Source organism: Schistocerca serialis, chromosome 8 (assembly GCF_023864345.2).
Source record: "Schistocerca serialis cubense isolate TAMUIC-IGC-003099 chromosome 8, iqSchSeri2.2, whole genome shotgun sequence".
Classification (NCBI taxonomy): domain Eukaryota; kingdom Metazoa; phylum Arthropoda; class Insecta; order Orthoptera; family Acrididae; genus Schistocerca; species Schistocerca serialis.
In genome coordinates this window covers 340,123,875-340,141,225 of record NC_064645.1, presented here as the reverse complement: position 1 = coordinate 340,141,225, position 17,351 = coordinate 340,123,875, and the positions used below count along the sequence as shown (strand labels likewise).

Sequence of the window (17,351 nt, the reverse complement as noted above, 5' to 3'; positions counted from 1 at the left end):
CAACAATCAACCTTCAAAAAGAGACTGAGAAATGAACTTGAAGAAGGCGAGGTTTTAGCGATCTGTGGCTTTTCTGAGAATTACTCCTTTGTCATACAGGACGAAGTTCAAAGCTATCACTGGACAAAAATGCAAGCAACGATTCATCCCATTGTTGCTTATTACAAACTCGAGCACACAAGTCTTGTAATCATATCAAAATGCCTAACACATGACACTGTTGCTGTGCATTTGTTCCAATCGTACTTGATGGACTTCCTGACTGTTAAATCCGGTAGAAAACCAAGAAAAATATATTATTTCTCTGATGGAGCAGCAGCTCATTATAAAAATAGGAAGAACTTTATCAACCTGTGCCATCATGAAGAAGATTTCCAAACTGAAGCTGAATGGCATTTTTCAGCCACCTCGCATGGGAAGGGAGCTAGTGATGGTGTTGGTGGAACAGTTAAACGACTTGCAGCTCGAGCAAGTCTGCAACGGCCATACAGTGATCAAATAATGACACCAAAACAACTTTATATGTTTGCCAAGGATAACATAGAAGGAATGAACTTCAAGTATGCTACTAAAGAAAATCACCAAAATGAAAAAATGAAACTTACGGAGAGATTTGAGAAATCCTGCAAAATTGTAGGGACACAAGAACTTCACACTTTTATTCCTTTTAGCAAGGGAAAAATAATAACAAAAGTGTATTCAAACTCTGATGATAGTAAAATTGAATTGGTGACAGTTTCTGACAGTGATACAATACCGTTGAAAGACATAAAAGGATATATTGCTCGTGATTATAATGGACACTGGTGGTTAACCTGTGTACTTGAAAAAATCGGGAGAAGGATGAAATCACAGTTAGTTTCTTACATCCACATGGAGCGTCACCATCTTTTACATTTCCGAGTCATCCAGAAATTCTTTCCATAAGCAGTAGGGAAGTAGTGGCAATCATGAACCCTCAAACTGCTACAGGGCGAACATATAAGTTATCCAGTGCAGAAATCTTGATGTGCAACAAACTGATAAGTTCGAAGTATGAAGAAGTGCACTAATAGGACGCCTATTTGTAAATAATAGTAATTACTAACTGAATTTAGGTCTGATCTCAGATATTCATCTTTTTGTGTTTTTTTATTTTTTTTTAAATTTTCATTTTGTATTTATTAATTACAGAAGCATAAAACATATGTTCTTTTGTGAATTATAAGTTATTTTTAATTTCCACATTTTACAACAACATACAGCTGGTGAGAAGTAGGCCTAATATCTAAAATAAATTAGTTTTTACGAATTTTTAAAGCACCACCTTTAACCTAAAATTGGTTTTGATAGTGATCCCATGCTCATCCCAAGTTGAAACTTTCAGTATATGTAGAGGTAAAGTGTATCTTTCACATATATTTTTTTGAGAATTTTAAAAATACAGTTTTTCAAAATTCGATAATACAACAATGTTGTTTTTATAAACAATGTATATATATATATATATATATATATATATATATATATATATATATATATACATTGTTTATAAAAACAACATTATATATATATATATATATACATACATTGTTTATAAAAACAACAATGTTGTATTTATCGAATGTTGAAAAACATCATTAGTTTTTTATATATATATATATATATATATATATATATATATATATATATATATATATATATATAAACATCATTAGTTTTATATATAAAACTAATGATGTTTGGTATCATATCAAAGCTCTTTATGAGTAATATACACATACTTAATTTCAAAAAAATCTGAGAGGGTCAGGTTGTAACACTTGTTGATTTGACATGGAGTTGACCAATATCCAAAATGTAATAGTTACATAAAATTCTCAGATAAATACAACTAAACTCAATCATGCTGCTGTGATGCAATACCAATATACAGGGCGCGTTTTTTATCTTGAGACAACGAAATATCTCGAAAACTACACATCGGTTTAAAAAGCGGAAAAATCCGGCTGTACCAATGTTGAACCCCCTACCGCAGTCCATCGGGATGGGCCAGGGAAAAAGCTTTGAAATCTTAATAGGAACATCTCAGGTTAATCGTAGATTCGGATTTTATGGGAAAGAATACGAAACTTTCCTATGCACCACTTTTTTCGTTGCGTGAAAGATGGCGCTATGATCGCCAAAACAATTGAGTTTAAAAACGATATTATGTTAATAAAATGCATTGGACAAAAAATGAAAGCCAGATGTGTTTGTATGAGGCGTCGCTCCCTATCTTTCGTCAACGGCGTGCTCGTTTGAGGTGTGTCCTCTCGCCCATCACCAAATGCTTTTTTGTAAGTATTATTTCGCTTTTATGTACTCAAAAATGTCGAGTCCGCCTCTGTGCAATTATTTTGCCAGCCATGGAATGGTTCATCACAACTGAGAAGTGTTTCCGACGTAATATTCTGACATGAACTGCAGAGACGCTGAATCATATTATTGAGCGTTGTTGGCACTTCGTTAAAAACTTCACAACTAACCTCACAAACAAAAGTCAGGAGAAATAAGATCTGATGAGCTTGCAGACCAAGACAATGGACCGCCTCTTCCGAACTACCGACGATTGTACATGCGATATAATACTTCCCATGTTGCTACAGAATAAGTGTTAGATCGCATGTTGGGCAACAACCATATTGGAACCATATTGTTTTTCAAAGTCCAAGGGAAGGCCTGCAACCAATACTGGAAGATCGCCCTCCAAAAAAGTTCGATATTAATCACGATTTGGGGTGGCATCGACAGAGAATGGATCACCGAGTTTGTCAGCAATTATTCCACGCCAAACATTCACATGACACGGATCTGATGTTCAACTTGGGGTAATAAATGAGAGTTTTCCACATTCAAGCAGTGCATGCTGTAATTAAGTGTGCTGTTGTTCGTGAAGCTCGACTCGTCAGAGAACAACACTCCAGGAGAGAAATTTGGATCTCTGTTTATTTGTTGAAATGACCACTGGCGAAATGATATTTGATTCTGAAAATCATTGCCACGAATCCTTGATGGAGGGAAGGAACTTCGGCAAACGGTAGTCTGACTAATTCACGATTAATAGCCCAGTGCTAATGTGGGGATCATGATTCACTGCAGCTAATATCGCAGTCCATTTATTCTCTCCAGCAACTGCCCTTCGACGGTTCATTTTGCGTGCTTGTCTAGTTCTCTCAGTGGAGAAATGTCGACTAATTCGGCACCACGTGATCGCACTCTGTTTGGAAAACGTTGAGCATTGTACACATCCCTGACAATTTTCTCTTCTACCGTAATAGCTTGCATTCCAACTAACATCGCAGTAACGTTATGGATGAACGTACTTAAGAATGAGGGACGACATGCAACCAACGAGATCAAATAAAATAATTAATGAATGAGTATTTCAAAACAGCTACAGGGAGAAAACCAGAACACACTGAGTCATTTGCACACACGTCTGTCTTTATGTTTTTTATTCTATTCATTTTTTTCGTTTTGAAATTCAGCTGTGTTATTTGTAGATTACAGAGCCATATATCACGCAACGACGTAAGTGCTATGTACAAAAATTACGCATTTTTTCCTAGAGTGTCCGATTCTAAAATAAAATGGGATGTTCCTATTTAAAATTTCAATGTTTTCCACCCCAATCCCATGTGGGTGGGTCAGGGGATCGACGTTGGTAATGCTGGGAAGCATTTTTAAAAATATTGAACATGTATTTTTCTGTTCTTCAATGAATAGTTTATGAGATATTTCGTTGTCTCAAGATAAAAAAACCTCACCCTGTATATCATTTTATATATGGACTCAAACATATAACACAGTGATAAAATGGCTGTTTCAAATTATACACAATATTTCTCAATAAATATTTGATTTCAATATCACATAAAAATAATTTTGTTATTGTAGATTCATTGTAATTTATATTATATCCTTTTAGTTTGTTGTAAGCTGCTATTGTCAGAGACAGTTGCATTTCTCGAAGTTGTCAGTGTGACTCTATGTGGTTACATGAGCAAATTCCTCTATTGACTTAGAAATACTTTCTTATTGCCAGAGAATTGGTTGAAGACTTCAATTCTATTTGTGCATAAATTTGGCAGTAGCATATCAGAAAAAAATTATTTGCATCAGCTTATGATTATTCCAATATTTTGAAATTCGTTTACACATCTTATCACATAGTCAACATTATAATTATCATTTGCTAATGAATACACCTGAAATAATCAATATGTGTTGATGTGACTGTGTAATTCGGTATAGATATACTTGATGTCCTTTTTGCTTTTGAGTGAAAGGTGTCCATTACCTAAAATGCAGAGTAAATTTGCAATTTGGCAATTGCATGTCACTGTTGGGCAGATCATCAGCATTCAACTTTTGATACAGAGTCTGCTTTCCTTCTATATACGGTCTTGCACCTGATAAGAGATCTGAGGCTACACAGAATATTATTTCTATAATCTTCTATTCCTGAAAGTGAGTTAGTTTTTGAACTTGAAATTCTTCTTCTTTCTTGTAGGAAAAGAGACCTATGCCACCAGATCCAAAGGAAAACCGTAAGTTATAGTGAACGTTCTCTATATTTTTAGTTGTAATTTTCATTTACTTTTTAGTACACACAATTAGGCAGTAGTCACAATGAATTATTTACAAAATAATTTTAATATTATCATAACTCGTTCTCTCCTCATTTGATACTTATTATGTTCAAATTTTTACTATGAACAAAAAAAGAGGAACATTCATCAAAAACTGTGCTATCATTTCATTTGAATCATAAAACTAACAGTTTCACTCCTTTGGTAGGCCTTCTATCACTGTATATGACAATATGTTTGTGTGAATAGCATTCAGAGAGACATTTCTGTATAACTACACAAGCCTGTATAGTGTATGGGCCAATATTTTGTTCTTGATATACCAAATAAAACACTTCTAGTATGACTTTCAGCCAACATTGACTTGTTCCTGACAGTTGATAAAATCAAACAGTAGTTGAACTGTCATCAAATAATGGTTTACTGTATCCTACAAAAACCAATAGCACTGGAAACCAGAGCAGTGTTTTATCCATACATCTCCTCCGTTAGAGAAAGAGAATTAGATAGGTAAAGATGGTGGGATGTATCGTCACAGGAGTATTAGTAGGAGCCATTTAGGTAATCACTTACTTCATAACATCTTCTCAACTCCTCATTGATGTGATTACCTATGGTGTGTCAGTATCATTGCAACATTAAAGGTATTAAAATAATATTAGTATATCGTTGCACTAGCCACCAGTCGACAAGTTGGGAGAAAAGATGTGTGAACTTTCTCTATGTTTGAAGATAACAAGGCCTAAATTATTGAATAAATCTTGATAAGATGTAGGTAGCTTAGTTTTCTTCCAATGTATCAAAAATGGTTCAAATGGTTCTGAGCACTATGCGACTTAACTTCTGAGGACATCAGTCGCCTAGAACTTAGAACTAATTAAAACTAACTAACCTAAGGGCATCACACACATCCATGCCCGAGGCAGGATTCGAACCTGCGACCGTAGCGGTCACGCGGTTCTAGACTGAAGCGTCTATAACCGCACGGCCACACCGGCTGGCTCCAATGTATCGAAAATTGTAGTGATTATGGTATTTTCTGGATAAAAATCATTTTGTTGCATCATCTGACTCATTTGAAATGACCATTTTGTCAAAATTTCAATAATATTCTATCCTGTAGATAAGGGCTATGATTACCTCTGCCAGAAGAAACGTGGCTTGCTATATCTTCCTATCATAATACTGTGGATGAGTAAAGTAAAGAAATATAAGTAAACAATATAAATTTACAGTGTATTGAACAGATGGCATCATTATCTCGAAAAATAATTCTCATATTTCGTAAATATATTAAATTGAGCGTTGGAAGTGTGAGGTGTCGGTTGAGCAGTTTAGCATACCCTTATGCTGCTGTAGATTCGATCTCTGGTGACCTGCAGCTATGGGAAGCTCCCCATAAGATCATGCAAATTTAAGAGAAACGACGCCATGCAATGGATAACATCTTATTTAAAAGGAAACTACTAGTTGTGTCCCAGCGAAGCATGAAAATATGGGTACCTCACTTCACGTGAATATCTTAATGAAGGAATTCATCGAACCACAAAAGTAAATGAGTGGTCATTGTAACAGTCTGGTTTATTGCCATAAAATGTCAAGCAATATGATTTCCTCGCTGAAGCAAGCATATATACATTTAATAAATACACAAGAGATTGCAAACACGAATTAAAGGGTTGGTGCAGGTGTATGGACACACAAAAACATAATATGATACTATATTGTAGACACGGCCAACGAGTGCCCAAAGGATAGTGATTTAAAAAAAGATCCCGGGACAACCAACGACGAACATAACACTTTCGCCAAAGTGAGTGATGGGTGCAACTAGCTATGTAATGAAAATCTGATGCAAATTAATTAGCTTTGCGTTCCCCTCGTCTCGATGGCTGCATTGGTGGCATATTCTTACCACCCTTAAACGGTGTGTGTATAGAAGACAGCTGCAGTAGTGGCTGCAAGTTCTGAGTCCAGCTCAACCTCGACTTTCCAGTGGCTGGTCCCACGGTCTGATACTCTATGAAAAGTTTTCATCTGACCTTCAGGTCTTATCTAGCCAAAAGGATTCCTTTTCGTGTCTCGCACAATGCTGTTTGTATGGAATTCATTCTGCCCTCGCCTATACTCCTGCTGTGGGGATATAGGAAACTGCCATTTCCCTGTACAATGCCTGCATAGAGAATGTTTCCAGCACCAAACAAGTTCCCCAACGAGCCAGCCAAAGAAAGCCACCAAGGCTGCAGAAATAACAAGTCTGCAACACCCTATTAAGAGGAAAGGAGAAGAAGAAGTTGTTGGCAGCACATCATTGACAATAGTGAATACTGACTGCAGTTTTCAGGTAACGTCAAAGAACTGACTGCACTGGCTACTGGGGTCAGCATATTACATTATGCCCAAACTGTCATGTAACACATTTTTAAAGTTTAATAGTGGGTTACATGACAGTTTGGGCGTAACCTGCCACGTAACAGAAGTGGCAAAAAGTTCATTGTTGTTACACACACATCAAAAAACTTTTGCATCACCCTGGTTCCCAGAACTCCTGAAGATAGACGTTGACTGTGGATGTTGTATCACAGACACAGTCCCTCGGATTGTTCAGAGATGTCACTAAACCCGCCGAAAGATGTAAACAACCAAGCGTGAGCAGCGCCTATTAGACGGAGGGGGACCGACAGCCGACCAGTTCCAGTCATTCCACCAGGAAGGAGGTATACGGCTCAAGTTGTCTGTAGTTCAACCACGCCTAGGCGGTCAATACCGCGGTTCGATCGTATCCGCATTGTTACTTTATACCAGGAAGGGCTTTCAACACGGTATGGGTCCAGGCGTCTCGGACTGAACCATAGCGATATTGTTTGGACATGGAGGAGAGAGACGGGAACTGTTGCTGACATGCCTCGCTCAGGCCGCTCAAGGGCTATTACTGCAGTGGATGACCGCTACCTACGGATTATGACTCGGAGGAACCCTGACAGCAATGCCACCATCTTGAATAATGCTTTTCGTGCAGCCACAGGACGTCGCATTACGACTCAAACTGTGAGCAATAGGCTGCATGATGCACAACTTCATTACCGACGTCCATGGCGAGGTCCATCTTTGTAATCACGAGACCATGCAGCGCGGTACAGATGGGCCCAGCAACATGCCGAATGGACCACTCAGGATTGGCATCACGTTCTCTCCATCGATGAGTGTCGCATATACCTTCGACCAGACAATCTTCGGAGACGTGTTTGGAGGCAACCCTGTCAGGCTGAAAGCCTTAGACACACTGTCCAGCGAGTGCAGCAAGGTGGAGGTTCCCTGCTGTTTTGGGGTGGCATTATGTGGGGGCGACGTACTCCGCTGGTGGTCATGGAAGGCACCGTAACGGCTGTACGATACGTGAATGCCATCCTACGATCGATAGTGCAACCATATCGGCAGCATATTGGCGAGGCATTCGTCTTCATGGACGACAATTCGCGCCCCCATCGTGCACTTCTTGTGAATGACTTCCTTCAGGATAACGACATCGCTCGACTAGAGTGGCCAGCATGTTCTCCAGATATGAGCCCTATCGAACATGCCTGGTATAGACTGAAAAGGGCTTTTTGTGGTCGACGTGACCCTCCAACCACTCTGAGGGATCTACCCCAATCTCCGTTGAGGAGTGGGACAATCTAGACCAACAATGCCTTGATGAACTTGTGGATAGTATGCCACGACGAATACAGGCATGCATGAATGCAAGAGGACGTGCTACTGGCTATTAGAGGTACCGGTGTGTGCTGCAATCTGGACCACCACCTCTGAAGGTCTCGCTGTATGGTAGTACAACATGCAAGGTGAGGTTTTCATGAGCAATAGAAAGGGCTGAAATGATGTTTACGTTGATCTATATTATAATTTTCTGTTCAGTTTCCGGAACTCTCGGAACGGAGGTGATGCAAAACTTTTTTTGATCTGTGTAGTACTTAAATATAAGTTTTCCATAGAAATGAGTTAAGCAAGGAAATGGCTAATTATAACATTATATCTCACCACCAGATGTTTCGTAATTGTATGCCTTACACATAAATGGTACAGTTTGTTAGTCGGTATCGAAATGGGATAAGTATTTCGGTCTGCTTTATATAATGACTCGAAAAAGAAAAAAAAAAGATAAACAATTCGGTCTATAGGTATATTAGTGTAACACTGCAGTAACCTGTAGTAACCTGTTACAGTTAAACGATGCAACTTGGCTTAAACAATATCGAAATTTTTGTATTTTGCAGAAGTGCTTATACGCATGGGCAGTGTTGGGATATGCGGCTCAGATGTACATTATCTGGTGCATGGTCAAATAGGCGACTTTGTGGTTAAGGGTCCCATGGTACTTGGCCATGAATCATCGGGCACAGTTGAAAAACTTGGGCCTTGTGTGAAAGACTTGAAAGAGGGTAAGTATGCATTTAATTTAGTATTACAGGACATAAGGAAACGCATTTCATGGTGCAAAACTGTACAGTAAAGAAAACAACTGAAGAATTTTGTCTTTGGATAATTACATAAGCGAACCTAATTTACATGGTAATCAGTACTATTCATAGCTATATTGGCAATAGATCATCAGCGTCCGCCTCTTCCTCACCGAACACCTACATCTACGTTTATAATTTATAAGTCACCTCTAGACGTGTGGTGGAGAGTAGTCCTTGTACCAATATAATTTACTCCTTCTCCCGTTCCAATTGCAAATTGTGTGCGTGAAGAAAAACTATTAGTAAGCCTCCGTATCAACTCGAATTACCCTGATGTTCTCGTCAAAAGAATATTTATAAAATGAAATGAATTTGAACTTATGAGAGTATGTTATGGCGTTCGTTTGTTGAAGGATAAAATAGAAAACACTCTGATAATTTCCACAATTTTTGCATGCTAGAAGAGAACATTAGTGATATGAACAAACAGTTGTAACATCTAGTATGTATCCCAGTCGCACGCTTATCAGTAAGGAGGAATGTTGTAAAGTTCCTTAGCTGAATTGAATTTATGTCAATGGAGTAGATTTTTGCCGTATAAATATTTTATTCGTGTTTAACGCACTATTTTCAGAATTTTCTGCTTTCTACACGATGTTAGATGCACTGCAGTTCCAACAATGAAACACTAAACCTGATCACATAAGTTTATAGTCGTGTAGCAAATTTAAATTTTGTTTGCTGTAGGAGATTTTTAAATGTATTACCAAAATTTCCATTTTGGTTTTGTATTACAGAAGTGTAAAATGACTTCAGACGTTTCTAGACGTTTAGTAAATACTTCGTCCATGGTGCTCAAATTCACTGGATGTAGGCCCAAAGAAATTAACTTTATAATGCAAGGGACTTTTTTTACAACAATACGCAATAATAATTAATAATTGGCTTAGATCTCTTTCGTTATAAAAGCTACAGCGGTGAAATTTTAAAGAAAAGCAACTATCTCAAAAACACTTTCCTTGTTATTGCTAGTCTGCATTTCATATCTATTCTACATCTGCCATCGTCTGTTATTTTGCTGCTCAAGCAGCAAAACTTTATCTACTGCTTTCGGCACTCCACATGTTAATTTAATTCTCCAAGCATTTAGTGATTTTAATAGACTACATCTCATTCCCCGTGTTTTAATTTTGCCTATATTCATGTTATAGCTCTTACTAACCGTTCTATAGAGCTTGCAAGTCTTGGGGTCTTCACTTACAATATTTCCACAAAAACTCTGTACTCTAAACCACTGTTCAAAACTTTTTTTTCTTGCAAATGCCGTTTGTTTGTTTTAGGTGACCGCGTAGCCCTTGAACCTGGCACACCGTGCAGAATGTGTTCTTATTGCAAAGAAGGTCGCTACCACCTCTGCCCTGACGTTATTTTCTGTGCAACTCCGCCGGTTGACGGAACCATGTGCCGTTACTACGTGCACACAGCAGATTTCTGCCACAAGTAAGCGAGCCGCATTAGATACATGATTAGCTTCTGTCTTGTAATCCATTCTGATGGTCTGTGCAGCTGTAATTATGCGATGAAGAAATGGGTAAATGAGTTACTGGGCCTTACGGCAGAGCACTACATCTTCGTAGTTGACACGCAAGCTGTACGAGCGTAAATACAGTACTGTCTCAGCCCAAAGGATCAACAGTGCATTACTTTCATTATATTGAATTGTGTCAACGGTTATAAAACGGTGGACTGCATAGACATGATAAAGTTTTGTGGATTGGGAACGACAGAAAGTAACGCTTATCCCCATAAGGTCAATTTTGAAAAAAGCGCTGCTAATTTGTTCATGTGTAAGGATGCTACCAACAAGACAGTAATTATGACATTTCTTTCTAAACAGCTTACGCAGGTCATCTTTGTGTTTAAACCGTTGGGGATGCTGACCAGAGAGTCGTAGTACATTTAATCACTCAAGTAATTTTTTGATGAAATGTCATGTTGCTGCAATGTGTCGATGACTTTCGTACTCATAATTTTCGCGAAGAGTCGGGCCCATGTCCAGTTCGTTCCTTTATATTCGCTGGATAGCAGACTCCATAGCCGTGAGCCCAACAGGTGAGCCTATCGCGTCACTATAGATCCGAAAGAGACGGCGTGGCCGCTGGGGAAGGGGGGGGGGGGGAGGTATGGGGGGAAGAGTGGACACTGGACATGACGGGTAACGTCACATCCAATTTGGAGCTCAATTGGAAACCAGTATCCCGATTGACAAGGTCATCATGCATTCGTATTCCCACTGTCACTTTGATGACCAAGTCCCAGGACCCATTGCGGCTGCACGGCATCTTTGTTCAAAAACAAACAAGTTCACGGTTAATGCTGTGCTTAGCCACAGCAGACTTGTCGGATTGGTCAAGGCGAACGCTCTTCATATTTTCTGAACAGCACTGCGAGATGCATCACTTTGTCTGGCCGAGATTCTGCCTGCCACACTTGCAGCTGATGCAGTAGAGCTAGGTGTCCATAGCCCTAGTTGGTCCTGGGCTGAGCCAAACATATTCTTGATTTTAACTGTTGAGCGAAAAACTGTTTTTATCTTGTCCTTTCCCACTATTCTGGCAATCTAGCCTGCTGGTGGCCCTGTATACCGAACAAACACGGGGTGCTGGGTTTCTTCTTCTGTATTGTTTCTTTCTTGTTCCAGCTTGGCTGGAGATTCGTTCTGTTTGTGTTTCCGAGTAGCCATTGTTGCGAAAGGTTTTGCAGAACTGTGTAACTCGGTAGACAGACTTTCCTTGTAGCATATGGCTCACACTGTGTATGCCAGGGTTGTGAGCACTGGATGTTGGCAGTTACTGGTGTTTAGGTACAGTTCCATGTGTGTCTTCTTCCTGTAGACGGAATGTCCTATCATGTCATCACGATTCTTCTTTATTAGAATGGTAGCCATCTATTTTCTTCCATCTCCATGATGAACGTGATGTTGAGATGGCACAGAAATTCCTGTAGATTTTCTTCATCGTGCTGATAAATCATGAATATGTCGTCCACATACGTGCCTTTGGTTTCAGGCGAGCCGTTTTGAGAGCTGTTTCCATATACAGGCATTTCGTGAACGGTTACCCAAATCGATACACGGTTTGTGGCAAATGTTAGAGCGTCGAGGGACATGTATATTTTTGTTTGGTTAATGTTTTTATCGCTGGTGTCAATGGAGACAGTGAAGTAAGTACAAACAATGCAACAGTACACTTTTTATAAATGCATTCGATAGCTCTTAAGAAGGCAATTATAGTGATATAGCAATTGTTAATGTTGACGTTGAAATCTGGCGTAAAAAATGTGAGAAATGTCCTAGAATGTGAGAGCACGGTGGCCGGAAACGGCATTTGCAGTGCAAACACTGCCAAGCAGGCCTCTCGGACCAGGTTGTGCAGTCGTATACCATAGGTAGGCCTGCGCTATGAGAATAAAGCTTTATTTCCCCTTGAACCAACTTACGACCTAGATGCAGGTTCACCTATGAATGTTGTATATTGTAGTGGAAACTTCTGCCGTCAAATGTATCAGGATGTATTAAAACTCGGCTAGAACTTTCCAAATGATTTATTGATTTCCACTACAGTGCTCCGTTCACCTCAGTCCACGTCACAGGGCCCCAAAATGCTGAGGAAGCACCCCAGCGGCCAATGTAATGCAATGCTGTGTCAAGCCTGCCTTGTATGCCAGCTGCAGAGTTTCGATTATGTCAGGATGTCTGCGCCAGCAGCCGATTCAGCGGCCACTGTCCTTATTGTCTCTGTGCTGCTCCGCCAGGAGCCATAGGCCAGCCCCGCAATGCTTCTTCCTCGCTGGCATATCTGAGATAGCGGTGGCAACAAGTGCCCGCTATCCGGCGTTCCCTCGCCCCGGAAAATCTGTGGCGAGTGTTGAGAGCAGAGATGACTACCCATGGTAGCAAGTCGAAGAGTGGCCTGCCGCTGGCTGGCTGCAGACCCTGCATCGGCTTCAGAAGGTCGAACCAACGACCTGCCATGGACTGGAATGCTGGCGCCCCATCTGTTGCTGCGTGTAGCCCAGTGGTGTGACACGCGTCGCCGTCCGAGGGAGCTGAAACACTTGAATGAATCTCGTTAGTAAATAGCACCTATTTATATGCGGTTGTGTGCCTCTGTTTTGCTAACGTGCTGCTCCGAGTCCACCACACCCCAGTTGCGCCAGTTGGCCCCTTCTGCCTGTAAATTGCACCATGCGAACCGCTGCATTTACGCTTTTCAGTGGTTCGACGGTCCTGAGGCCTCCATTCTACTTCGCAACTATGGTATGCATAACTCACTGCAATCTGGCCCACACGTGGCGGTAACTTGTGCTCAGAATGTTGCACAAAACTAACTTTCCCTATCCTAAAGGGTGGTGCCGCTACATTATCCCCCTCTTCTGAAAGACCCGGTCCCCACGTCGCCCCTTAACTAACTCTTAACTTGTTTGAGTCGGCGCCTATGGCATATTTCCTTACTACTAGAAAACTTAAATGTGGTTTAGTGCCTCTTAAAACCATGACATGCAACAAAAGATAAAAATTCCGTACTGGACGACCACTGCTCGATCAGCCCCTTACCTATGCATCTCATGCAATCCACTGGGACTTGGACTACCCTTGGCTCTCCACGTGATCAGAATGAAAACAACACATAGCAAATTTAAGGCTGCGATGACACTTAGCACAGAGGTGTTCAAAATGATCGTTATTTGGTGTTGCCTTTCCCTATACTGAGCAAGATGTTGAACAAGCTGTTCGGCTTATATGCACCCCTCTTGCTATAAAATGAACTGGTTTGCGGATCTCAACAGACCTGGCTCCAGAGTTTGATTTAACAATGTCAGATTCTGCCTTGTCAAAAACTCTGAAGTGGTTTCTGGACAGTACAGCTGTGGCTGCGAAACATTCAATGGCGTGACTCCTGAAATTGACACTGGCAGTTGGAAGGTTGCTCCTATTATGTTACACTTAGTTTCAGTGATTAAAATTCCGCTCTCCTCGAGCTCTATACGTTTCGCTTCTGCAAATACTCCCCGCTCAAAACAACTTGCTACTACTACCAAATTCTCAAATGGTTCAAATGGCTCTGAACACTATGGGACTTAACATGTGAGGTCATCAGTCCCCTAGAACTTAGAACTACTTAAACCTAACTAACCTAAGGACTTCACACATATCCATGCCCGAGGCAGGATTCGAACCAAATTCTCGTAGGTGGAGAAGATCCAATGCATCCCGACTTGTTGCAAGCTCAATTTTGGCTCCACGATGTCCCTTCGATAGTCTATTCCTTTCCCCCTGGCTAAAAATAACTGCACCGTGCATGTGTCCCATATTTGTAGCTTCACAGATTTTCCTCCAATAGTCACTATTTTTGATTCAATCTCAACACCGATTGTGTGACTACGTTCATCCTTAAATTTACATTATATGAACTGGTGCAATAAACACGACTTTCGTGACCGAGCACTGTCGATAACAAAAAATTTAAACAGGAAATCGTACGACTCTGACATCGTTCAACGCATATTTATTACGGCTTTGCCACAAAATTTACTCAGACGAGTTTATTTCTCCAGAACAGCGTTTGATTTCTCCTCCAACAACACTCCATATACGTCAGACGCTAAACTTCCCTATTCAGTGACCTGAGGACAGGTATCACCATCACCTTTCCTCCCTCTTCAAAAGGACTGCTATCCGCAGCAGGCTATATTCGAAAATACATACAACATGTGAAAATAGAATGCCTAATTACTCTACACAAACCCAGTGATACATGACACGAAAAATAAAAAATAAAAAACTACAAATACTCTACTACTTTCTGGATCACAAAGCATCCGGTACTTCATGCTGTACTCTATCTTCCTGGTTTTCTCTGTGCTTAGCACCTCTCTTCACTCTCTCTTTCTTCCTCTTTCCTTCCTGTGACACGCATGGAACCACATCCGGGCAACCCGTAAATGGCCGTAACTGCCCAATGTGTACTATCGTTGTTCTCGTTGGCAGCTGAATTTTAACATTAATGGGGGATGTGGCTTCAACAACTTGGTATGGCCCTTGATACCTCGTGAGGAACTTCTTCGTTTTCCCCTTTTGCGTGTAGGGGCTGGACAGCATTATCCATTGCCCCACTCTAAACTGTGATAAACTTCCTTTCCGCTTCACTGCGACTTCCTGCCTTTCCAAAGCCTTTGTATTCGCCTTTTGTACCCGTTTCCAAACATCCCGAATTGCTCTAGCGAATTGACGTACGGATTCACCGGCCCTTCCTTTCTGTAGCTTCACTAAATCAAACAGTGACGGCATTTTTCGCCCTTACACTACCTCATATGGACACAAACCGGTACTTGCATGGACTTTTGCATTGTATGCGCATACAATATGCTTCAAATACTCGTCCCACTGATGGTGATGAGAATCCACATAAAAACTCAGCATCTTCCCGATTGTTCTGTGTATCCATTCTGTCCTTCCGTTGGCCTGTGGATACAACGCGCTCGTCCTCAACTTCTTTACATTCAACAATTTACACAGTTCCTTCATTAAATCCTCCATGAAGTTGGTCCCTTGGTCAGTAATTATTGTCTCTGGTACACCAAACTTCAAAATCCAGTTGTTTATTAATGCTTGCGCCACCATTGATTTGGCATAGCCACCATCTCCACATACCTTGAAAAACTGTCTATTATTGTCAGAACGAATCTGTTTCCCTATGGTGTTCGCCTAAAAGGTCCTAAGACATGGATTCTGAGCAAAGAGAATGGACATGTTGCTTCCGGTAATCGTTGTAGCTGTATCTATTTCCGGCTCAAATCTGCTATCTGCGCGCATGGTATACAATTCGTGACATACTGATCCACATCTCCTTTCCTACCTCTCCACCACACTCCGATTCGTCGCTGTACACCCTCCATGAACAGATAACACGTGATCATGTGCTTCTTTTAAAGCCTCATCCCTCAACTTCGCTGGCACTACTACTCTTGGCCCTAACTTCGTTTCCTTGCACAGAAGACCGTCGTACACATTAAACTGTGGCTGTGTCCGATACAATTTACAATCGTTGTCCGCATCCTTTAATTCTTGCCATACTGCTAGGTCATAACATATGACTTCGATTTTTGCCACCTTCCTACTTAGTGCATCCGCATTGCCGTGCTTCATGCGCACCATCTCGTAGACGAATTCACTAAGCCTCACAGCCCTTCGAGCGAGTCTAGTGGACGGATCCTTCAACCCCAACAACCACTTCAACGCAACATGATCTGTCACTACCCGAAATCTTGTCCCATATAAATAACATTTAAAATATGTGATTCCTTTGATTACGCTAATCATCCCCCTCTCTGTTGTTGAGTAATTACTCTCTGCTGTATTCAACTACCTAGACGCATAGGCTACAGAATGTTCTTTCCCGTCAGTTTCCTGACTAAGAGCACACCCCAATGCTTGATTCGATGCATCGCATGCTAGTGTAAGCTCCTTTTCAAAATCTGGAAACACAAGAACCAGACTTGATGTTAACATTTCTTTCAGTTTGTCAAACGCTTTCTGACACTGTTCTGTCTACTCAAATTTCTCACCCTTCCGTAACAATCACATCAACGGCTGTGCTAAATCTGCAAAACCCTTCATGAACTTTCGATAGAAATTGCAAATTCCGATGAATGACTGCACCTCCTTAAATGTTTTTGGTTCTCGAAAATCCCTTACAGCCTGTACCAACCTCGGATCTGTTCGCACTCCGTCCTTACTGATGATATGACCTAAATATTTTACTTCTTCTAATGCAAAATGACACTTTTCCAGGCTCAACGTCAAACTAGCTGCTCTTAACCTCATAAAGACTTCCCATAACCGCTATTTTGCTCCATACTACTTGAAAACACTATAATGTCATCCAAATAGACCAGACACTACCATTGTTTCAAACCCCTCAACACACTGTCTAGCAACCTCTGAAACGTTGCCGGAGCGTTTTCCGAACCGAATACCATTCTAATGTACTGGTAATGGCCTCCAGGTGTAGAGAAAGCATTTCTTGGACGATCCTTTGGAGCCACCTCTAACTGATGATAACCACTTATCAAATCCATCGTAGAAAAGTACTGGCACTGTCCTAAGTGATCCAAAGTCTCCGATATGTTTGGAATGGGGTATGCGTCCACTACTGTCTTATTATTGAGGTATCGGTAGTCACAAGAGAACCTGTATTTCTTAGTTTCATCCATAGATTTT

General features: G+C 40.7%; 1 protein-coding gene across 1 annotated transcript in view; it reads left to right on the top strand.

Moving 5' to 3' along the window:
- Positions 1–442: 442 nt before the first annotated feature.
- LOC126417008 (sorbitol dehydrogenase-like) overlaps positions 443–17,351 on the top strand; it is a gene marked incomplete at its 5' end in the record, with an annotated part of 140,326 nt that continues 123,417 nt past the window's right edge. The window contains 4 exons of the mRNA XM_050084896.1: positions 443–472; positions 4,541–4,571; positions 8,885–9,049; positions 10,411–10,570. Coding sequence (XP_049940853.1) covers positions 443–472; positions 4,541–4,571; positions 8,885–9,049; positions 10,411–10,570 — 386 coding nt within the window. The remainder of the gene's footprint in view (positions 473–4,540; positions 4,572–8,884; positions 9,050–10,410; positions 10,571–17,351) is intronic.